The sequence below is a fragment of the Pteronotus mesoamericanus genome, unplaced genomic scaffold (assembly GCF_021234165.1).
Source record: "Pteronotus mesoamericanus isolate MK-2021 breed Mesoamerican mustached bat unplaced genomic scaffold, CSHL_Meso_final contig_56, whole genome shotgun sequence".
NCBI lineage: Eukaryota > Metazoa > Chordata > Mammalia > Chiroptera > Mormoopidae > Pteronotus > Pteronotus mesoamericanus.
The window spans coordinates 20,797,205-20,823,156 of record NW_026555201.1 but is presented as its reverse complement, the minus strand read 5'-3'; the positions used below and the strand labels follow the sequence as shown (position 1 = coordinate 20,823,156).

The following is a 25,952-nucleotide window of genomic DNA, read 5'->3' as shown; positions in this document are numbered from 1 at the left end:
GAAAGATCAACCCAGACGTATGTTTCTTAAAACTGATATGTTAAATATACAGATTTATGTTTTATCTTATAATAATCAGGAGTATTGGGTCACATTTCAGTGACTATATGTTAATAATACACAATACAAAATCTTTGTCACTTTCTTCTTTTCTCTATCAAAACTATGTGGTTTATCTAAGGCTTCATTTTTCTGGAAATCTTTATTTTTTTCTATGTGTTTATTCCCATGCTCCACTTAAATAATATATCAGAGACTATCAATAGCATTTAAGCAAGCAATGATTAATGGAGAAAACCCTTATCTGTAAGGCCAGCAATGGAATCTTTCATCGTGATCCTAAGCTGTGAGTCTACTCTGAGGGTTTTGAAGTGCTCATTTGGTCTGAAGCCACTCAAAGAAACTCAGCAAAGTCAGTGGTTTGAAGCGAACAAAAATATAAACCCTCAGCTTTTCCCAGCTTTGCATAATCATCATATTCATTTGCTTTATACTAACTTTGCCATTATGAAGGTTAGGTTAACCAAACCTGTCTCCCCCATTTTGGATTTTGTTTTTCTTTTTTTTATCTTCTGACATTGTCTTCTCAGCCTGCAGTTGAGTATTCTCAAATACTTAAATATTTGACAAGCATCAATTTTATGTCAAAGAACCATTGTAAGTGATTAAACAATAATACAAAGAAAACTCTGTGTTTTGCATACTCACAACTGTAAAGCTACTTTTGCCTCATCTTGTAATATCTGATCCCATCTGGGGAAAGAAAGCCATTGAAAATTCCTCCAAAGTGTCATTTCTCACATAGAGGAATACTCCAAGACTTTCATCTTTTTTATAACAACATGACCTATTTATATTTATTAAAAATAAATACTAATTGAGGACTCATTATATCTTAGACATTGAGAATATAACAGTGAAGTCAAAGTCTCATTTCACATGGAGTTTGCATTTCAGAAGGAAAGCTGTGCATAAATTAATAAAAGACTATTGGATAATGTTATCATGTCTTATGCCCATTTATTATTATTTTGTAAGAGGTACATTCTCTTTCTTCATGTTCTTAACAATTAAATGAACTTCTTAATCTAAAAGCACTTTTATAAGATTTTTTGATTGGTGTTGTTGATATTTATCATTTGTTTGTTTGTTTAATAATCTAGTATATACAGTCGGGTCATTGCTCCACAGAAATAAAAGTGTAAGATGTTTTTGAGTGGTTAACAAAATTAGACAAATTCAAATTATTCTAAATTATTAATATGCTATCATACTAACATTAAATTTAGTATAGTATATATGATACATTTTGAAATATATTTTATCATTCACTTAAACAGCATATTATAATAAAATGTGTATGTTAAATATTATGCATCAGCATTTTTTGAATATTAAAGTCTATTTTAATAACATATGTATATACATAGTCAATTGAGTAATTTTTTTTCATTCTTTACATTTATATTCACCTTTTGATTTTTAAAAATTCCTGCTGGAATATATTTTTCATATTTAAAATGTGTCTTCAATATTTTTATTCCCCTTTCAGGAATTTGCTGCACTGACAAAAGAATTAAATGCCTGTAGGGAACAACTTTTAGAAAAGGAAGAAGAAATTTCTGAACTTAAGGCTGAAAGAAACAATACAAGAGTAAGTATAAAATTACCTCTGCTAGAAATTAATTCCATGTATGTAGTTCAGGGCCTTATCTCTTGTATGTGCATAAAAAATAAACATTTAAAAACTTCAGAAAGACTTCAAGCAGACATCACTTATTGCTTAAAGTAAAGGACAATATACTACAAAACTCAAAAGAAGAAGACAGGAAACCTAAATCATAGTCTCAGCTACTAAATCACTATGTTGCCATAAAAATGTTCTTATTCTTTTTGGCCATTGCTTTTTTCAATTTTAAAAGGAAAGGCTGGATTTCAATACAGAATATCAAACTCGCAAATGGTTGTACTGGAGTGGGAGACCTATACCTTAGAGGCTGGAGATGGGCAATGGGAGAGGTTGGAGGGAGAAGTGGAAATTTCCATTATGAGAAAATATGAGAATGTGTTGTGCCATTGGTCCTCCCCTCACCCCGCAAAATATTTATTCAAAAAATTTTTTAAAGTGTTAAAATGTAAAACCATTTGAACAGAAATCCTCCTAGGTAGAAGAGGCCTGTATTTTCTTTTTCAGAAGATTTTCATGGAGACTTTCATTTCTCTTATTTGTTTATTATTTTAATTTTTTTTTCTTTTTTATTGTTCTGCAATTACAGTTGTCTCCATTTTCTTCCCATTACTCTTTCCCACCGTACCCACCCCCACCTCCTACATTCAATCCTCCCTCAACCCCCATTGTCTTTGTCCTTGGGTCCTTTACACATGTTCCTTGACTACCCTTCCCCTATTTTCCCTCATTATCCCTCTCCCCGCTCCCCTCTGGGTACTGTCAGCTTGTTCTTTATCTCTATGTCTCTGGTTATATATTTTCTTTTTTGTTTTGTTGATTGGGTTCCACTTATAGGTGAGGTCATGTGGTATTTGTCTTTCACCTCCTGGTTTATTTCACTTAGCATAATGCTCTCCACTTCCATCCAAACTGCCAGGAAGGGTAGGAGTTCTTTGTTCCTTTTTGCTGCATAGGATTCCATTGTGTAAATGTACCACAGTTTTTTGATCCACTCTTTTACTGATGGGCACTTAGGCTATTTCCAGCACTCGGCTCTTGTCAATTGCACTGCTATGAACATTTGGGTGCATAGTTTCTTCTGAATTGGTGTTTCAGGATCCTTAGGGTATAATCTCAGCAGTGGAATCACTGGGTCAAAAGGCAGTTCCACTTTTAGCTTTTTGAGGAAATTCCAAACTGCTTTCCACAGTGGCTGCACCAGCTTGCATTCCCACCAACAGTGTACTAGGGTTCCCTTTTCTCCACCTCTCCAGCATTTTTTGTTTGTTGATTTGTTTGTGATGGCCATTCTGACAGGTGTGAAGTGATATCTCACTGTGGTTTTAATTTGCAACTCTGATGGCTAGTGACGCTGAGCATCCTTTCATATGTTTCTGGGCCCTGTGTATTTCCTCCCTGGAGAAGTGTCTGTGCAGATCCTTTGCCTGTTTTTTAATTAGATTCTTTTTGTCTTCCTGGAGCAGAGTCATGAAAGTTATTTATATATTTTAGAGATCAAACCCTTGTCCCAGTATCATTGGTAAATATATTTTCCCATACGGTTGGTTCCCTTTTTATTTTGCTGATGTTTTCTTTAGCCAGGCAGAAGCTTTTTAATTTGCTGAAGTCCCATGACTTTCATTTTTGATATTCTGATTTTATGAAACTGATGGAATTTACTATATTCTGCCCTTAGAAACCCACATATTGTTTCAGCCTCATGACATTTAACATTAAAGTTCAGAATTTGATCAATGATCCTGCATTTTCTGGTTATGAAGAAGTCACTAAATTTCATAAAATGTATAAAATGCCATAATACCCGTAAATGAGAGCAATTTTTCTACTAAGGAACATAGAGAAAAACAACTTTTGCATGGATAGAGTTCAATTTTATATGAAGTAGGTGAAAAATATTTTAAATGTTAGACCTATAACAGATCCATGCTGAGAAAATAAGGTATAGTTAATGTATTCATTCATTTTATCCTTGGTCTTAGAGAGTACTATCAAAATGACAGCTTCACAACGGAGAGCTTGTGCCTCTAATGAGAGACACCATTACATGAACAATGGTTATATGATCAAACGCAGTTTATCTCCTTATTCATCAGGGGCTTATTTCATGGTAAAGAAAATTCGTTCGGTGTGCACACAGAAATTTGTTTTCACCGAGACTTGGATGAGCCAGTCTCACGGACTTCCTCAAATAGGACATAAGGAGCATCCTTTAGATCATGTTATTAGGTGTCAGATTAATTTTTCTGTTTCTTTCTTCCTCTATATGTTTTCCCACCCTTGATTTTTAAAGTACACTGGTTTTTTTAAAATCCAAATTTAAAGTTTATTTCTGCCATGATATTTATTCTGCCCCATTTCACTGTTTTCTATTTTGACACTTTTGGCTACATTCCCTGATGTAGTATAATATGTCAAATGTAAAAGTTGGAGCTGGAAGATGAAAATGGAAGGAGATGCAAACCTCCAGGTAGCTTTCAAGTATTTCTCATATTTAAAATGCATGATTATTTGAAATAATTAATTAATTTATTAAAAAAATAAAAAATAAATAAAATGCATGAAAACTCTTTTACTGGCTGTGTATTTCTGCTTTATACAGCCTTTCTTTCTACAGTCCCCTTACTTGCTTCTGCAGCCCTATGTGAGAGAGGTTATAATTATTCCCATTTTACAGGTGGGCAGCTGAGCTCAGAAGAGGCAGATAACTTGCGAGAAGTATGCCATAATAAATATCAGAGAAAGGATTTGAAAGCTAGGGCAGAATAATTCCAGAGCCCATACCCTTAGCTATAACACTATCAGTACAATTGTTCAAGTTAAATCCATGAAAATAACTCCAAGATTTACTACAGCTTAGAGGAGACCTTGCCTAAGAGTAGACCACCGCAGTATAAAGTGTGTCATTTTTTCTTGATTGTGACTAATATCAGAGAACTAGGAGATCTGGGGAAGCATCCATACAGTTTCCATCAGATTACATTCCAAGAGGTGCAGAAGTACACAAGGCTATTGTACCCGCAAAGGAACCTTAGGTAGTAAAAGAACTAAGGCAAGCAATATTTAAAATACCTGTGCAGGAATCAAAGTGAGCAAAATACAAATATAAAGTTTTATTAGTATAACAGAAATGGGTTTTCAACATGAATAATAGTTACTTTGAAAACATGGATAAACCTGGAACACATTTTCTCTTTCTTTCTAAATTCATTTTAAAATTATTATTGACATATGATATTATGTTAATTTTACATGTACAAAATAGTGGTTAGACATTTATGCACCTTGTGAAGCCATTGCCACAATCTGTTTAGTACTCATGTGCTACCATTCATAGTTATTACAGTATTGTTGACTATATTCCCTGTGCTATGCCACTTTACAGCCCTGTGACTATTTTTATAATTGGTGATTTGTACTTCTTAGTCCTTTTTACCTTTTTTCCCCGCCCCCCACCTGGAAACCATTTTTCTACCTTCCTTAAAAGCGGTGACATGGAGGATTTTCGCTGTTGATTATGTCACAAGAAAACAAATTTATGGAACTTTCCTTGTTCAAAGGATTGATCGTATGACAACTACGTGGGTTACATAACCACCTCTCACCTCCTTCACCGCCCAAAAAAATATCCAAGGCTGAAAATTAGACATATGTTCTCTCTTTCCCATAATTCCCTATTAAATGTTGGTAAATACAATAGTTTGGTACATTTTATATAACAGGTTTTATTCTTGACATGTTGTCTTTTTCTTCTTGCTATAAACACCTACTTATTGGTCATGGAGAGAAAGCAACAAGCTAGTATTTTCTTCTCACACCTGAAGAAAATTTGATTGGTGTTAGATTGTGAGAAAGTTTAAAGAAGAATTGCATGTTTTAATTTCCAGGGTTCTCATAAGCCTGTGACTCCTCTCCTTTTACCTTGAGTAGTTAACATATGAATTAAAATAACACAAAAATAGTTCAAAAGACTCGAAAGTGGATACAGTTATTTGTGTTAATTTTGAATATTGTCAAAAACAATAGATCAGAAAGGGCCCTCCTATCTGATATTTGAATGAATTATACCTTCTTCCAAATATAAAGCAGAAGTTGCAGATGGAATTGATTGAATAAAATTGATTTAATATATCAAGTAATAATAACGATAATAATATCACTAAATTAATTAAGTGCAAAATGTTTTTATGTTTTTCTAAGTGTTTCATGTGTTTAACCCACTTTATCCTTATGGTAATCCCACTTTCCCCATTTTTACTGATGGGAATACTGACATGGTAAGTAACTTGCCTCAGGCCACATGACTTCTAAATGACACACCCATGGGATACACTGCTCAGCCTAACCACAAGCTATGTATTTAAGATACCATACTCTTATTTCCTATGTCATTCACAAATCATGTGTGACACAAGGAATTGTGTTTAGGGAAGAGCAGGTTTTTTTCTTTTTTTTTCTTTTGTAATTCATTCTAATCTGCTCGGTAATATATTTTTATATCAATTGTGAGGAAAATAATGCACTAGGTCTTTACTGTGATGTCTGAGCTGAAAGTTGTGGCCATTTATCACTTTGTCACTAACAAAACACCTGATCTTTTGCCCCAAAATGTGAGTATAATGAAAGACATCAAAGAAAACACTAGAGTGGCTCTTAAATCCAGCCGCCTCAAGTAATTAAATTGAGGACATCCAAATAACATCATCTTAATGTCATTTTTGATTGTACAAAAATTATAGTGGGTATTTACAGAAACATTTAAATAAGCTTTATTGTTTTACATTTCCACACTAACAAAAATGATGAAACAAAATTTGTTAATTCCTAAAACTTCCCTGACCATCCTTAGACAAGTTATATTTACAGAAAATAACTTATTCTTGCTATTATTTCGACTTACTCAAATTGACTACTAAAATTTAGCATGTTTTTATTTTTCAGAATTAATGAAAAGGTAAAGGATAACCAAAAATGTTAACATAGTTACTATCTTTTAAAATCAGAGTGGAAAATTTTTGTTGTTTTGGAACTGTTCAACTGTTTCTGTGGCTGAAGATCAAAGGATGGATATATTATTGACAATATTTAAGAATGTAACTATTGCATAACTTCAAAAAAATAGTTATGATATCAAAAGTAGAAATAATAAAGCTGTAATTTCATCTCATGGGTCACAAACTTAAAGACTTAATTGTCATTAACTCAAAATAAAGACTTAATTTGAAACATATTTTACAATGCCCTTTTATTTTGATCTAAAAGAATTATATAAATGTAAATACAGACACCTGCCATTACTGAAGAAAAGCTTCCCATTCTTGACAGACCTGTCTACACAAGGTAATAAACTTCTTCCAAATATATTTCCTCAATGAGTAGAAAATACAATCTAACACTAAGGGGGGTAAAAAGACCCTAGCAGTGAAAAGCAGCTGAAGATATATGTGTATGCTACATGGATGCATGTATACGTATTTGTGAATGTGCTGTGATGGGATAAAATAAATACATTAGTGAGTAAGATACGATATATGCCCTCCCAGCAGCATTGAGGCTTCAATGTAAGAAAGACTCAAACATGTACCTAAGAAACATAGGGGGCCATAAACAGTATTTGAAATGAAAAGATGGTGAGTTGACTAAGCATGGAAGTAACTAGTTTGCAGGGGTTTTTTTTCTTCTTCAAATGTTAATGTTGAGTTACATGACTATACTATTGCGGCCAAATTGGTCTACAGGGAAGAATGTATTTCTACTTGAATGCGATGTTTGATTGAAAATAATTGTGCACAATGTTATGTCAAATTCAGATTTAATAGGAAGATGTATAGTTTTAGAAATTTAGTTCAAAAATTTTCAATGATGCCATATGTGTATATGCCTGTATGATGTATGCTTCTTCGTGTATATATATATATAGGCAGTGGTCATTTAAAGTGAATTCCAACATAATATTAATCACCATTCATATATTCCCTGCAACTTTTTTAGTGTACCTTTGGAAGCTTTATTAAATATTACACTAAAGTATAGCGATTACACTAAAAGTGTATTTTTTCTCCGCAAGAAAAAAATACAATGAGGAAATTTTTAGTGTTATCTTTGATGATTTTCTCTTTATTTTTAATTTATTTTCATTTGTAAGCTTAAAAGCCATAGATACATGCTACAGTAGGACATTTTTAGCCACATCCTCCAGGCTAACTAACACTTATCATTAATTTGGATCAAGTACTATGCTTACATTATATGGAATATTTTCTTAGATATTGAGGAGTATTCAGGATAAGTTAAATTAAACCTTTAAGGAGTCTGTTTAATATTAATAAAAATACATTTGGTTTTTATTTGTATATAGATGAGAGTTCCTAGTTGCACATAACATTACAGCTTAGCTGTCTTAATCAAAACATTAAAGTATGTAAGAAATCTCTAAACTGAGCTTCCAGGCACAATTTCTAGGACCACATTTCTTAGTCTTGAGAGTTTTTCCCACATCTCCAGTCCCAGTAATATGCAGCCACTGCTACTACCTGTGCCAGCAAAATAGACGAACATCCCATACCCACCACGTTTCCTCATCTGACCGCCTCTGCCTCTTCAGAGGTCTTTTGCATGTGGCTCTGGTTGTCTGACTCTTAAGTCACATACCTGCCACCTAGTGGTAGACAACTGAGAAATGTTTCTTGGATCCTGTATTACTGAGACAGGAGCATTCAGAATGTGGGGAACTATTACATATGGTGGGTATGTTTAAACAATTTGGGGCAACCACAAATGTCAAGTCTAAAAAACTTATATCCTTTTCCATATTAAAATTCTTAACAACAATAATACTGACCTGCATCTACTTAACAAATACTTATTGCATGTCTGTGGACGTCAGGAACTAAGCCAAAATCCAAATACAAATATCAAAATGGTCATGACAGACATGGTACCCACCACCATGGAGTTTATATTTCAGTGAGGAAACAGAAGAAAAATTTAGTGAAACTGTCCTTAAGAAATTACACATGATATGTTTTGAAGAAATGAAGCAAGAGATTCAAATAGAGAATTCTGATGGCTGGGAAGAGGAGAAACCTACTTTACATAGAGTAGTGAGCAAAAGCTTCTTTGCAAGGATGATATTTAAACTCAGATTAAAGAATGAGAAAGAGCTGGCCAAATGAGGAGCAAAAGGAGAGGATTTCAGGCAGGGGACGCAATGTATACAAAGGCTTGGCAAATTGAAGGACCAAAAGTAGGCTGGTGTGGCTAGAGCATACTTTGTCAGAAAAGACTAACACCAAATGATGTTGCAAAAATAAGCAGAGTACAGTTCATACAATTCCACATAACCTGCATGAAACAGCTTGGATTTAACCACTAGAGGCATGTATCTATATAATTCAAGAGCAGAAAACCATGAATATAATCAGAGTTGATAAATAAAAGGAAAACTCCTTGAAATATTAATAATTGTGTCTTCATACGGAATTTCTGTTACCATTACTCTGACCCTTCAATATGACTTCTATCTACTGATCTCTGTATGTTTAAAATCTCAGGTATTTGTGTTCTTTTGTGCCAACAGCATGGCCAAGTTTTCTGACACTTTGAACCATAATTAGAAACAGTAAATGTAGAGAAATTAACTTATTAAGCACTAAGAAATGTGATACTAATATGTGACACTAAATCTAACAGTGGCATTGTAAAAACCAAAAATTTTCATTGCAGCCCTGACCAGCATGGCTCAGTTGGTTGGACATCGTCCCACAAAATGAAGAGTCGCTGGTTTGATTCCCAGTCAGGGCGTACGCTGGGGCGCACACCAGGTCCTAGTTGGGGTCATGTGAGAGGCAACCGACCAATGTTTCTCTCACACATAAGTGTTTCTCTCCTTCTCTTTCTCCTTCCCTTCCCCTATCTCTAAAAATAAATAAAATCTTTCAAAAAAATTTTTCATTGCAGTGTAGGCTTTAGGAAAAAATCCTGAAAAAAGAAAATTGTTCTCTTTACTCTTTCTACCCCAGTATCTTATATTTGCCTTTTCTTCTTATTTGAGTAACTTCTGCTTTATTCTGCATAGGCACCATTTGCTAGCCTATGATTTCACCAACCTTCTGAAAAGCTCTCCTACAAAACAGACTGGCCATGTATTGTTCTTCAATAGCAACGTTTTAATACTGATAACCCAGTAGTTTTTTTTTATTATTTTCTTTACATGTATATTTGTTTTTAGTGGCAGATCTCTTATAAAATAAAACAAAAGTGATATCCCAAGTCATGAAACATTTAAAAGCAAAATTTCTCTGGGAAAAGTCAGAACACAGAGTCTGGAACATAAATTGAAAGACTACTCACTGGACTTCTATTTATTCCTGACCTGAATCAGCCCCAGAGGCCACTCTGAGTAAATGCAGTCTAGACTACTCAGTTTAAAAATTATGTACACCTAAAACTAATATAATATTGTATGCCAACCTTAATTGAAAAGTAAAAAAGGATGTAAAAAGTTGTCCTTTAACCATCTTTTTCCCAAAAATGGCTATTACAAATGTCAGTTACCATATTCCAGTTGATTGCATACATTTTTCTATGATATAATTTAAGAATTAATTGAACATATAATCATTAGTGATTATCACCATAGTTACTATAGCAGTATGTGATTATGATTATCACTATAATCACTATATATATGATTATTTATCATTATAATCACATATAAAGCCATGTGATGATTATGCTCATTTCCTTCAATTAAGCATTATTAAATAACTAAATATAAATGAAATTAATTTGGATTTAAACACTGTTAACAAAATCATCCTGCATTGTGCAATGTTTTTTAATAATTTTCATATTGGGTCATACATATTATATTGTGCCCTGCTTCTACTGAATTCATTCTGAAATGACTACATTTTCTAAATGAATGCATAAAAATAACATTAGATTTTTAAATTCAGTAACTTGTTGTATGATAGAAATGAAATTTAGTTTGAATGAACCCTGGTTTTGACACAGGTTTATACTTCTTTGCTGCCTGTATTATAATCTGAGGTTACCTCTACATATTATTTAACCTTCAATCTTTTACAGTTGAAGTCATTTATAAGTATTAGTGACTCATATCTATACGATAATATATTTTCTGGTAAACCCCACAGCTGTTACTGGAGCATTTGGAGTGCCTTGTGTCACGACATGAAAGGTCACTAAGAATGACGGTGGTGAAGCGGCAAGCCCAGTCCCCCTCGGGAGTTTCCAGTGAAGTTGAGGTTCTCAAGGCACTGAAATCTTTGTTTGAGCACCACAAGGCCTTGGATGAAAAGGTACAGTACTGTAAAATGAGTCTTACAATTTTATATATCAATTCTACTTCAAAAAAGCTAATTAAAAAAAACTTTATGTACTAAATAAACAAAGGTGGCGTATTGGCAAAAGTTTTCAGCTTACCTGTGCTTTTGCTGAGGATCACAGCATCTGTGCTTCTTGTCTTCATCCATGACGCACCGGACTCCTGAAGTCAGTCAGTTCAGAGGCACACACTTGAGTTATAGGAAAACCACTTTTTAATAAATGCAACAGGATTATTTTCTGTGCACTGGTAATAGTCATACCTATGCTTTTTTAATATCACTGAATCTATGGCTTATCAAGTTAGACTTCTGTTATGCTACATTCCGGTCCTCTTTCAGAGAGCCATTTGAAATTTAATGTTATCATTCAGCCTCTCTCTCTCTCTCTCTCTCATTTTCTCTTATCCCACCCATTTCTGAAATACATGTACATAGATGCCAACATTGGAAACTATTAATGAGCAATTAAACATAGTTTAAGGTGTATATTAGAACCATGCATTTTTTTAGGTCTCTAATATCATAGTTACGAATTTACATTTTTTAAATTTTATTTTAATTTATTTTTTCAAATACATTTGTCTCTGCCTACCCCTCACCACTTTCCCTTGCCCCCTCCCTCCCGCCCTCCCTCGGCTCTTCCCCTTTGGTTTTGTCCACGAGTCCTTGCTATATGTTCCTTGACTTTCCCCTTCCCTTCCTTTTCCCCTCCCCCCCTCCTTCCCTCTTGTCTCTGAATTCACATTTTTAAATCTCTGCATGTTAACAGCATGAAGTATTAGTAGAAAAACCTGCTTTAGGTCTTTTTAAATATAGCTGTTAATTTTTTTTAGCCGTTCCTCAGCTATGTTTTACTGACATAAATAAGCCAATATAATGATGATATTCTTTGCAGATTGGCAAGGCTTATGACATGAGGTCCATTTTGTAAATTTTAAACACTGAAAATTTTTAAATTAATATAGCTTTAGGATTTTGTAAAGTGGGAATTAGGTCACTTCATTGTAAAACATCTGACAAGCTCTGAGCATTAAAATCCAAACTAGGGATTATTACAAAGTTACATCTAGGTTTTGACATGCAGGTATCCTGGCTCTATTTAATATTTATATACATATATATTTTTATCATTGGTCTTTCAGATGTTCTTTGAGCAGGGGATCATGTGGAGTGTGTACATAATGACAACTATAATTCTCTCTTCCAGATTATTAAAAGGAAATTATTTTATTTTTCATTTTAGCTATGAGAGCCAACTAGTTTATGAATAATTTTGAATAAAACCAAATGAAAATTATATAAAGATCCCTGATAAATATAATATTAACTAATAGTGTTTATCAAATGGTCATTTAATATACTTAATGTTGTTTTATATTATATCCCCTTTCTTATTACCAAAGTACATTGTTAAGAATTTTTTTTAATTTTATTTTAATTTATTTTTTCAAATACATTTGTCTCTGCCTCCCCCCAGCTACTTTCCCTTGCCCACTCCCTCCTTCCCTCCCTCAGCTCTTCCCCTTTGGTTTTGTCCATGAGTCCTTGCTATATGTTCCTTGACTTTCCCCTTCCCTTCCTTTTCCCCGTCCCCCTCCCTCCTTCCCTCTTGTCTCTGTTGGTTTCTTTTCCTTTCAGTGTTGCTGGTCTTATTTTCCTTGCATCTTTGTATTGTTGGTTAGGTTCCGCTTATAGGTGAGATCATATGGTATTTGTCAGAAATTTGGCACACAGAGATAAATACATTCTTCTTACAACCTAGGAGTGTATAATTAATGCTAGAGATTCACATGCCCATAGCAGGAACTGCTATGAAGAGATGTGTACAATGTAATATGGATTCACAGAAAAAGTTGTGACTTATTTTGCTTGAGAAAGTGACCAGAAAGTCAAGAATGTATTCACAAAAGTGACATTTGATCTGAGTATTAAAAATGTGTCAGGGTTTTTTGAGCAGAGGAATAAAGATACTCTAAACAATGTGACCAATATATAAAATAACCCAGAGCTACAAGAAGAGTACGGCCTGTTCAGAGAAAATTTAACATGACTTAAATGAAGGTACTTGAGAATGTGCAATTTGGGATACTTTCTAGAAGCACTCCACCCAATTTAAGTGACGAATACTTTTATGAATGAATAAAAAGCAATAGCCAGCTTTTAAGACAAATAACCTGATGGGTGTGAGTACTTTTAAGAAGAAATGGTTGTTATCAGTTCAGTGAGCTTATCATAATTAAAAGAAGTATTTTTTTCACTCTGGCCCCAGAAGCTGTAACAGGATGTAATAACTTACCAGTGGTGCCTTGCATACTAGTGAGTTTAGGAGCAACTGAACTGATTATCAACTAAGTAATGCTGAACAGCCTAAAGAAACACTGCTATCACTTTCGGCTTTGAATTTAGACAGACATGTATAAGTGGCTTCTCTGAGCATCTTCTTTTGAATGAGGAGAGAATAGCACCTACCTCGTTGAGCTGTCATGAGGATTAGGTACGACCTGACGGGCAAAGCTCTTAGCCCATGCCCAGCACATGTCAAATGCCCAGTGAATGTTAATGAATATTACTATTAACATGAACAAGTTTCAACATTGACAAAACTTTCAAAATATGTAAAGATACTGTTGTCACTGTTGATCCTCATGCTTGTCTTAAATAGTATTTCATTTAGTAATTGAGGAATTAATATGTGCTTAAGCACCCTAAGAATAGCTCACAGCTTCTCATGAGGATACAAATGGGAGAGGAAACAGATATAAAACATATACAATTCTAATTTCAGCTATGGATAATATATTCAAATTTAGGTAGAAGAGCAAATGAAAATGCAATTAACCATATCTTGAGTGCAAGAAATGACCAACTTTATCATACAGGGTTTAGAACACTTGAAGACCTAAATACAGTATAAAAGACTGAGCATGCTCTGGAAATACAGTGACTGGCAGTCTTTATTACTGATGTCCTTATTTTTACATCCACTGAGTTTCAGGGTAGAATTTTTACAATTAGCTAAGACCAACAGTAATTTTGAGAGCACTCTTCATCACCAATTCTGTGGGCTGGAAGAAATGAGATATATATATGTGTTTTGCAAATACTCAGATATCATTGACTATTTAAAAATATATGTATGTGATATGTATGGGAACTATAGCAAAAATATTAAATATATATATATATGGTTCCCATTTGTTTCTATGATCTAATATCACAGTGCCAAAACTGGATTTGAACTTTTGTTGTTCAGAGATTTTTCATAGTGGTTGTCATAGAATTGAAAATTCCAAAATGAAACCCTGCCAATGACTTAATTTTTATTTAGAATGCATGCTTATCCCACAAAAGTTTCTTTTTATTCTGAAATCCATTTGTCATTTTTAGAGACATATTTTAACTCCCAGGAATAAAACTTTTGTGGTCTTGAAACATCTTTGGGAAAAAAATTACTGATCTTTATTTTTATACCATTATGAAGAAAATGGATGTAACATGAAATTATGTATCAGATATTCTAGGTGTGCATAAAAAATATATTTTGGGGCTTCCACTATAGTTCTATAATTAAGCAATCAATGTATCTTAAAGACTATGCAGAAACTGACTAATTGAACATGATTAAATAGTAAAAAACATAGAAAAATTTAAGTATAAAGACAAAGCTATCAACTGTATACTTACATTTAGGGAAAAAAAGCAAATCCAACAAGAAAAAGTAAAAGTAATTATGGCATTCTGCTGATGCTATGCTTAGAGCAGAGCAAAAAGTTATAAGGCTTGTCAGAGACACTGTTGTTTTTTTCTTTTTCCCTATCAATGGAGTTCCAGCTCTGAACACAAGGTAAAATGTTAGGGTTCTTTAAACCATGGAAAACTTATGCTTTTGTCTTAACCATTTTTTTCTTACTAAGTTTAGATGAAATTAGTGAATAATGAATGAAATACATTCTCATATAAATGTGAATAAAAATTAATATTATAATGTATTGATATTTACATCAGCAATTTTACATTTATAACATTAATTCAAAATATATACATAAATTGTTCTTATTTTCTTGTAGAAACAGCTTCAGATTCATTGCTTTGTAAATTATATAATCTCACATTGTAAATGCTGTTCTAAATTTATTGGAGGAGGTTGTATTTTCTTGAAGCCTCAATATAATGAAAATATAAACATTTAACTTGTGGTAAATAATAAACAGTTTCAAACAGTTTCTATGATTTTCAGCCTAGCAAAGAAAATCAGGAAGATATTTTAACCTACAAGATATCCTGATTTCAGCCATTTCCTTTATGACTTGAATGACTCATTTGGAAACATTCCAATGAATTAATATATCTTTTAAAATATGGTACCTTCACCTCTTCACAACAATCTAAATGTGATCTGATCAATGTTGCATGTAGTGAGATCATTTACTTACACTTAACCATTTCAAATTGCTGTTTTCATCAACTAAGATTCCTGAACCTTTATCAGACCACCCATCTTTTATAGTTGGTATTTTAGAGAGTGGGCATAAAACTTTATAACCATCCTTGTTAAATATCAAGCACATCTCCTAAAGTTTTTGTTCATATCTGCATTCCACATATCAGCAGTCCTACTCATTTCTATGTCTTAGGGAAATTGGAAAATTTGCTTTTGTGGCATCTGTCCAAGATGTTCATTAAAAAGTACTCCCCAAGTCAAATCATCAAAAAGTTCCTTCCAAGTAGCTCTTGTTCAGTCATTAATCAGAATTAGTTTTATGCATTGCTATGAACAATTGGATATTTGTCCAGCAGTACTGGTGCCTAGCAGTTCCTCTAGCACACCAAGATATCATGGGAGAATCTGTATAATTGTCTTTGATATCAAACATCTATTTATGTATCTGTATTAACAGTTTGCAGAGAATTTGAGCGTAATGAAATACAATTAATGTTAAACTCCATTCAGACACTTATTCTTTATTACTCAAGATTATTTCAGAGTTAAGTGCATCCAGTCACCTGAATATGTATCAGATATCATTATACAGTACAAATATGTGATTGATTTTTTAAAAATATTTCAAATTAAATTCTAGATTTATCTAGTGCTTTTTATTTGTTTTCTAATTAGAAAATAATGTTATAACTCCAACTTAAAATGGTTATGTATGTTTTTATGTATTTCATATAATATTTAGTCTATAGTCTCTATTAAACCTTACAAAAAGAGAGAAATGTTATTCATTAAAATACACACTCAATGAATTAACAAAATTATAATAAGTTTAAAGTTTATAAGTATATAATTATATATTAAGATATATAATCACTATTCAAATACTATAACACTCCCATGGAAAAATCTATATTAATTCATAAATACTCAAAACCTCACCATAAATTGCACCTTAAGTTGAAGCTATAAATTTTGTTGATTTTTTTTTCTTAAGGAAAATTACCCTGCTATAGTCATCTTAATTTAGTCAAATTTATATTTCTGAATTTTTTATAAATGTAGTATTTTACATGATAAAATTATTTATACTTTTGAATAAATGTAATAAATATAGAGTATAACTATATATGAACATATAATAAATAAAACAATTTTAGAAGTTCTAAGAAAGCAAAAATAAAAGAAACATTTTGAGTTTTATTTGTTTATAAAACATTTGTATGTCATAATTGTTTTCAAACTAAATGTGCACAGTCTTTAGTTCTACAAAATACAAGACTTGTCCTTAGGTATCTGGAAGCTAACTAGAAATTCCAGAATGAAGTACTTTTTAATCCCTTAATAACAATGTAAACCTCTAATTAATGCAAAACATATGAGCAATGGACAACATATTTCAGATTCTAAGAATCATTTCCTATTAGACAAGTCAGTTTTGAAGTTAGGTAGTAAATGCCAAATGAAAACTGATTTATTATTTTAAAGAAATAGAAAAGGTTTGGGGTTTTTTTGCCTACTTTTCATGCTTCATCAGTGACCGTTTTTCAGATGAATTTATAATACTCTTTTGAACTTTGCCTCCACTTCCTATGAATCAGAATTGAGAACAAGATGAATACGTCCAGCTCCACTGGAAAATCTATCCTTGAAACACTAAAAGGACTTACAAGGAGTTCTATTGATTTATATAGTGAAACTATGAGGTGACAATGTAGTCATAGTATTCATGAGCACTTAGGACTATAAATAGTTGAATAATAGCCAACTGTGCCTGTCTCTGATAACGTTAATGAAGGGTTAACAGTTTAACATGTATGGGATGAACATTACAGCACATAACATATTTTGTTTTTTCTTCTAGGTAAGGGAACGACTGAGGGTTTCTTTAGAAAGAGTCTCTGCACTGGAAGAAGAACTAGCTGCTGCTAATCAGGAGGTAACATACCAAACTTTCTCCTCTTTTGAGGTGCAATATAGCTAACATAATATCTCTCTTGTTGTACATCACGTTTATTAAAGCTGTCACTCAGAAAAATTACATTCTGTATATGCCGCTGAACAAGGCCTGTTGAAAATGGTGCTGGAGTCAGGTTTTCTTATTTCTGGTGTTCAGATCTGCCACTAAGAGATGGAAGGAAATTTAGGAAAAGCTAGTAACATGTGAGCTAGGGAGATGGGGATTTAGAAAAACTGCAGTCAGAATGCCAGTCCTTCTGGGAAGGAAAACACAGCTCCAAAATTGGAAAACATGTAAAATGTCTGTTAAACTTAGAAAATGTTAGAAATAAAGCTGATTCCTGGGAGATATAAATATATTTTCTCTCAGGCCCTTATTATTCTTATCTTCTAAAAGCATGGTGTCCATGTTTAGCGGCATCATTGAATCCATTTCTTTTGATCTCTTCCATGACTTTAAGAAAGTATTTTATTTATTGTCTCAGATTTAAATAGTTGTTTTTCTTTAGAAGATTTTTTGTCTTTTGGTTATTAGTGTATAAATGAATTTGGGTAATTAGAATATATAACAAGTTTATAAATATATATAATACATTTAATCCATGTAGGCCACTAAAATAGCCCTATTTTCTCTCTCTCCCGTGCATGCACATACACACACACACACATTTTATTAATAAGGCAATATTTTCCAGTATATTCCAGTAATGTCAATAATATTATTAGTAACAGACATGCCAAAATAATCCAGTAATTATTGAATTACTTAATAAATAATTAAAGAAGTGAGAGGATAGTATAGTTATGTATCATAAATGAATTCTTAACAAAATAATATTTATATTTACACTACACACATGAACAAATTCACACATTTTCAAACAGCCTAAAAATTTTATCCAATACAAACTCTCTGTTCCTTAAAATAAGCGGGGGCAATTGAGAAAGTTTACATATGTTTTTGTTTGTTCCAGGTTAACAATTTAAACTTCAGAAGTAATTGACTTTTAATTGTAGGAAGAATTAGTTCCATGGGAATTAAAGTCCAGCAGTATTAAAAGCATAAATGGTGGCACAAGAGTTTAAAATATGTAGAGATAAAGCTTTTGGTAACCAGATCAGCTTAGCAAACTGGATGGTTTAAAAAAGGGAAGAGACTGGTCCTTCTCAGTAAAGAACCTGTAAGATAATGGGTAATGACAAGAAGAACTCAGTCTTTTTATGAGAATATGTAAATTTTCTGTAAAGTGAGTGTGCTCATTCTTAGAATACACAAGAAGAAAATATTAAATGTTCGTATTTTATCATTGTTAATTTTGACTTTTATGTGTGTTTATGTTTATTTTGGATTAATCAAAAATATTTTATTGATAAGGGTAGAGAAACAAAGGTTTGGTAACTACTAATCTGAAAGTCTTCTTAATATGGCAGTGATGAAATTTCTATTTGTCATAAACAAAGGTAGAGTGGGACCGCTTCACTGAAATATTAACCTGAATAAAAATGTCCTATATATTCAAGTGAGGCGCTGAAACTTCGCTGCAGAAATGGTAACTATATAGTCCGAATGCCCGTAGTATGGACACATAGTAGTGGTGGACAAAAGTGGAGCAAAGATTTTTGACAGTGGTATTTAATACAGGTTTAGCCTTCAAACATTATCATAGTCTCTTGTAGGCAACATGGTATATTAGATTGCACATAGATTAAATAAATTTTGAATTATTAAAATTACTCTTAAAATACTATAGCCTTTCCAAATGCTTTTGTTTTGTTTTAAATTATTTATATAAGTAAGAGTAATTGTATACTCATTAACTTCAACATATTTTGTTATTGTTGTTGGTTGTAATTCATTTCCATGGGGCTTTACCTGAATTCCTACTTGGGAAGGCACAGATCCAGCAAAAAATAATAAAATAATAAAAAAATAAATAAAATAAAAAATATTATCTTAGTTTTCTAATAATAAATCATTTAAAAATCATTAGTGATTTTAAAAGAAAGTACATAGGAAAAAGTCAGCTTTTTTTCATAATGCTATTATTTACTTCATAACAAAACACCAAAAAAATCAGAAGACACAGTTTGGCTTCTTGATTCTCTATAGTAATAGCAAATGTTAAAAGAAATTTCTATGAGTAGGGCATCATTTATTGATGATAAGAAGATACATGTAGAAACCCGACAAAATCAGTTTAGAAAAATTCACACTATTGGCAGCATTAGAAAGGGGATCTAGATAAAGTTCAGATATTAGAGGAAGTAATTAAAGGAGGTATTTTAGAAAATAAATACAAATCTTTTTTATTTAAAAAAGGAAAACTTAAGAGCACATACTTAAAAGCCAAATAAAAAAGTTTAGGATAGACAAAAATAATCAGCTATTAGAAAAAAATGATCGAAAATGACTAAGTGAACCAAGGGTTGGGAAAAATTTCATTTAATGCTTCAGATTTTAAATTAAAATTATGATATATGTACAAATGTCCCTTGTAATTCAAATCTATTTGTTTCCTGAGTTCATATAGCAAGCTTGAAGAGTGAGGGTACCTCACTATCAGAGCCTGTTTCTTTCCTGAGTTTCTGGCAGTGATAATGGCAGTTTAGATAGCAAAATATTGATTCAAACATTTTATTTATTTATCCAAACTCTTCCAGAATTCAGAAGGAGAAACTAAAGTGCAGGGGTTCAGACTGCAAATGTTACCTTGATATACACACATACGCATATAACAGTATGTACGCATAAGCATATGTAGAGTCTAAAAGATAATAGAGTTTACCATCATTGTATTATGTTAATAGAGTTTATTCTATTATCTGTGTCTCTTTGTCTCTCTGTCTTTTGTTGTTTCTACCCTACCCCGTTATCAGGGATGGTTTTAGAGTTATCTCCCTTAACTCCATGTCTTTATGCAATCTTTCCTATGGAGGCCACATGCATTTCTCATCCATCCAAGGCTTCAACCATGACTTCTATGGAAAAGAAACCAAATCTACAGTTCAAAGTTCATTCTCTTTTCTGAGCTGCACAGAAGATTTTAAGCACTGGTTGGGCATTTCCACCCAGCTTTGCTAATGGTTGCATAGATTGTTCTCTGCCACAGGTGTTCAGCATGGGACCAAGGGGAGAGACTAAAATTCATTTCAGGGTTTGCTAATCAAGATACACACCTTCAGGGCAGTAACCACCTATAGGGATCAATTTTTCTAATATATGCGAATGTACCATACACACTGTTGGGCCTGAATCTTTACCAAATTTTCTCAAGTGTGCCATAGGTTCTCTACAGCACATGAATTCAGTGAAGTAAGTAGCGTTATGAAGAAGAATATGAGACAAATATATTTGGAAAGAACTCCAAAACATTCTACTTTACAAAAAGAAAGAAGTTGCATAGAATGACCCTAACTTTGTACAAATACAAATAATGATAATACATTATTGTGAGATTAGGAAAAAAATAAATACCAAACTTACTATTAATTGTCTCAGGTGTTTGCAAGTATATATACTATTTTTTTGTAGCATTTGAATTTTTAATAATTATTATATTATAAATAAAACAATAAACACTTAAGAGTAAGATGCTGTTTTCCTTACTTTGTTAATCAGTTAATAATAACAATAGCTAATATTTACTGAGTACCTTAAACCTCAAGGCACTGTGATAAATACATATATATCAGTAGAATAATACTGGAAGTTATGTGCCACTCTGCTACAGGTAAGCCCAGAGAGGTTATTTATCCTAAAGTGACACTTTTCCTTCCTGAAAATGAAAATGTGCTTGTCTTTGAACTTGTTAAAACCCTCTGTATTCAGGCAGTTCCAATCCATATATTTAATTGTTTTTACAATCTACTCTCCCAATCCATTTACTCTCATCTTTCTTCATGGACATTAAAACCACCATAATTCAGCCCTGGCTGGCATGGCTCAGTGGGTTGAGCGCTGGACTGCAAACCAAAGGGTCACTGGTTCAATTCCCAGTCAGGGCACATGCCTGGGTTATGGGCCAGGTCCCCAGTAGGGGGTGCATGAGAGGCAACCACACATTGATGTTTCTGTCCCTCTCTTTCTCCCTTCATTCCCCCCTCTAAAAATAAATTTAAAAAATAAAGTAAAAAAGAAACCAAAAACATGATTCAAGTCTTCATTATTTCATACCTGGGATTTTATAATAGATTTCTAACTGTTCTTGTCTCCTATCTCTTTCTGTTAAGTAACGCTTCAAAGTTAAACTTATTAAATAACGCTTCAATCATATTGATTTGATAACATATTCCAATATGTAACATATATTTAATATGTACCATATTAATAATATAATGTACTATATTAATATGTGTATAATAATATATGTTACCTAAATCTGTAATATACACTCAAAAATCTCTTCAATGGTCTAACTTACAAATCCAGCTTTAACTTCCATTACCCCTACAGCCTCTGACTAAGGACTTGTTATATTTTTGTATTCACTGTTTCTGAAAACAACCAACATTTGTCCTGCCTCTAAATTTTATGCTAATGTCTCTCTTGGAATACCTCCACAACTCCAGTTAACCCATTAAAATTATACTTTCCTATTGAAACTCAAGTTCAGATATCAGTGTAATTTTAATGAAATATTTTATGCTTTCTTGTCAACAGTCAGCGTTCCTTAGTTTAAATAGCTAAAGCTTATTGCTTTAGCACTTATTATGACTGTTCAATAAGCATTAGGGTTAATTATATACATGTCTAACCCTAGATTGTTCCCTGAGAAAATGAACAGCATCCTACTCATCTTTATTTATTTCATTCAGTACAGTGATAAGAATCTTGTGGTCAATATATATTTGTCAAATTTCATTGTATAGAGTTTGTTGTGACCAGTGTTTTCATGTTGTTCCTTATCTATTAATAGAGTTTTAACAACCATAGGCATGCTCAATAAACAGCAATACATTGATTCATATGTATCAAATTAATAAGATGTTTGTTCTTTCAAAATATAATTATTGAGCAACTACCATATTCATAAAATTCTGTACCTGACAGAGGGGAATAGGAAAACATACTATGATAAGTGAAGAATTATGCAAAATTTTATGTAATTTGCCCTCAAGTGATGAAAATGAATATATAAACAGATACATAAAATATAATTTAGTGCAAAACTAAATAAATGCAAAATTGAAGCCCAAAGTACAAAAGAGCAGAGAGGATAAGAGTATACTCTGAACCAAAGGATTAAAGAAGTCTCAACTTTGAAGGAAAACTATGATTTGGCTTCAAAATTGGTGAAAAACATTTCAAGCTGAGGAGCCAGTATGATTAAGAAAATCTGAAATTGGTTCTTTCAATAATAACGAATGCTGTTGTGTTGGTAGAATCAAGCTGTGAAAAGAAGTAGGAGTGGGTGGTGGTTTTAGTAAGCCCTGCACGCCATGATCAATATTTGGAATTCATACTTGATGAAATGAGAAAGCATTGAAAGTATAGTTTTGCTTTGGTTTGTTTTTGTTTTGTAAAGTGAACACGACTAAAAGAATATGTTTGTTTGTTTTGATTTTTGACACTATTACAGATGTCCCCCCTTTCCTCACCTTTTCCCTCCCACCAAGCCTCCCCCAACCCCAGCTTTCACCACATTGGTGTCTGTGTCCGTGACCTATGCATTTATGCATATATGTTCTTTGGCTAATCTCTCGCAGTCCTCCCCACCCCGCTCCTCTCTGAAGTCTGTCAGTTTGTTCCATGTGTCCATGCATCTGGTTTTATTTTGTTTGTTAGTTTATCTTGTTCTTTAGATTCTACATATGAGTGAGATCGCGTGGTATTTGTCTTTCTCTGACTGGCTGATTTCACTTAGGGTAGTAATCTCCAGGTCTCTCCAGCTGGAAAGTTGACATAATCTGATACAGCTGGTAGATGTAATGATTTTACATGTGATTTTGAACATGACACTTCAATTCAACAAACATTTATTGAACATATTCTGTTAATCAGGCATTATGTTCAGTACTGGGTATAAATATATAATTATAAAATTCAGATATTAATAAAGCAACCATTCATCTCTTAAGTCTAGTATGGGAGATAGATATGGCAAAAAGGAACCAAAATGATGAGTTATTTAGTGAACACAGTGTTTCAGTTTGGGAACATGAGAACAGTTATGAAGATGCATGGTGGTGATTGTTGCATAAGCATGTGAAGGTCCATAACACCACTAAATTGTACAAGAGGCTAGTGTGAGAAAGTACTGAACTGTGAAGAATAGAGGTATTATTCCTGTCAGGCATTTTTTATGTTCCTTTAATAATGGAAAATATAGATATAAATGAAAGAATCAAAGTAATATTGTAAATAAATATATATATATAATCAAAATTTACTTTTAATTTTTGCCTCTAAATAGCCCATGCAAGCAGATTGTATTGTTAACACTGAATACATTTTACAGGTCATTATCCTAGAAAAGTAAGCACAGATTATTTAGACACAGAAAATACAATAAAGTCTTTATTCCTTGCAGAGCATTTTTGTTGTTGCTTAAAATTGGAACCCACAAAAACAGTGTACAATCAAAAGAAATGAAAAGAGGAATAAAAAATTACATCCTAACAATGATTTCTCCTTTGGAAGAAGCCTATATACTTTTAAATTATTTAATTAAACCAGACAAATGAATTATTTTGAAGCTACAGTAAAAATTCAATCAGCAGACTAATTTTCAGTGAATACACAAGAGTGCTTATTTTAAAAACTTTTTTACATGATTGTATTATACATAAAAAGATCTGGCATATGTAGTTGTAGGCTGAACTATATTTGTACATTCTATATTTCTTTATTCCAGCAACTTAATTTACTTTCATAAGAATTTTCTTAAGATTTCATTTTACCTCATCTACAACCAGCTTTATCCCTGAAGTCTAATTTCCTAAGAAAAAAAATAAAGAACTTTCATGGGCAAATAAAGTACTATTCACATTCAGAAGAATATTGGATCAGGATAGTGGGAGGAAGTAGAGGCAGCAGACATATTTGAGGGGTTTATAGGACCATAGACAGACCACAGCTATTGCTTTAAATACACTTCATTGTTAACAATGTCAACAATCCTTTTATTTGGGTTAAAAACAAGTATTATGTTCAATTAATAGTAAGGAATGGAAACATGGAAAAGATGAATAGATACAGGCAAAGGTGGAACCTACCTTAAAAAGCCAATAAGAGGCTGGCAAGGAGTGATGAATGCTGGAAACTAAGTTACTCAAGAGTCTTTAAAGCAAATGAAGATAGTGATAATGATAGAGATATAGAGGTAGAGGTAAGGAGGGAGAGAGGAAGAAGGGAGAAGAGTTTTAAATGTAGGGATTGAGGTGATCAACAGTGTCAAAAGTTTCATGAAGGCATGTGGGACTATGCCTAATATTAGATGATTAGACTTACCATTAGAAGGTCATTAAAAATGCTTGCAAAGACAGTTTTAATAAACTATAATGCAAGGAGAGTAGTTGTGATGAAAGAATATTGAGTCAATTAGAAGTTTTAAAACGGGACATGGTGAGTAATACTCTTCTGAAAAGTTTGCAACAAAGACAGGGGAAGAGTAAAATCTGAATATATAGGCAATAATAAGAGATAGCCTATTGAAAAAGCTTACGACCAATGGAAAGGAAGAAAGAAAACACAAAGGAGAAGGAATTATTTATGGGCAGCGCAGTAAGGGAAAAGCAAGGTTTCAAAATCAATACCAAGTAGTAGAAGCGCTTCCTCTGAGAAACAGAGGAGGGAGAATAGGATGTATAGTGTAGCAATGAATAAGGATTTTGATTTGGAGAGGAAAGAAGACACTCTCTTTTATCAGAGAGCGTCTTCCCAATGAAACAGGGATTACCTACTAAGGGAGATAGAATGGAGTTGCTTTTTATGAGCTAAGGAAACTGAGAATAAGATAATGCAGAATATAGTAAGGAACCAATAAAACAGTGCAAAGAAATTTCAGTGTGGGATGGTAGACTCAAAGGAAAGTCTCATTAAGTTACCCCAGCAAATTAAACAAATTAAGTTTCCACAGCACTTACCAACTAAAACAATTAGAATTCTATCACAGTATTTCCTTGTCTAGATCTACAATGTTGTTAATTAATAATAATGTGAAAAAAAGATACAAATATGAAATTAAAGTTGTCTCAGATGACTCTAGCCATTTGGAATAAGTACAGAGGTGAAATATTTCCCTAACATTTAACAGAAGTATAAATCAGGATGCTTCTGAAACCCAAGCAACTCAACTATATTTAGAGAAAGAAATTTAATAGCTGAAGATGATCCAGAAAATCATGTTGAATGGGAGAGAGTAGCTGATCAGTACTCATTAAAGGAATTAGCCTTGGGGTAACCAATAGAAATACTCATCTGAAGTTATTAAATTATTTTAAAATCCAGAAATTGATATTACTTATTTTGGTAGACCCTGTGCCAATTACTCATTTTTTTTGGTGGGGGGGTCTT

The 25,952-nt window shown here is 32.7% G+C and overlaps 1 protein-coding gene across 4 annotated transcripts in view; it reads left to right on the top strand.

Moving 5' to 3' along the window:
- Window positions 1-25,952, top strand: part of PPFIA2 (PTPRF interacting protein alpha 2) — a 446,295-nt gene that overhangs the window by 248,943 nt on the left and 171,400 nt on the right. For all 4 annotated transcript variants that reach the window (XM_054580164.1, XM_054580163.1, XM_054580167.1 and 1 more), the window contains 3 exons: window positions 1,553-1,654; window positions 10,849-11,013; window positions 17,343-17,417. In XM_054580164.1, the coding sequence (XP_054436139.1) occupies window positions 1,553-1,654; window positions 10,849-11,013; window positions 17,343-17,417 (342 nt within the window). The remainder of the gene's footprint in view (window positions 1-1,552; window positions 1,655-10,848; window positions 11,014-17,342; window positions 17,418-25,952) is intronic.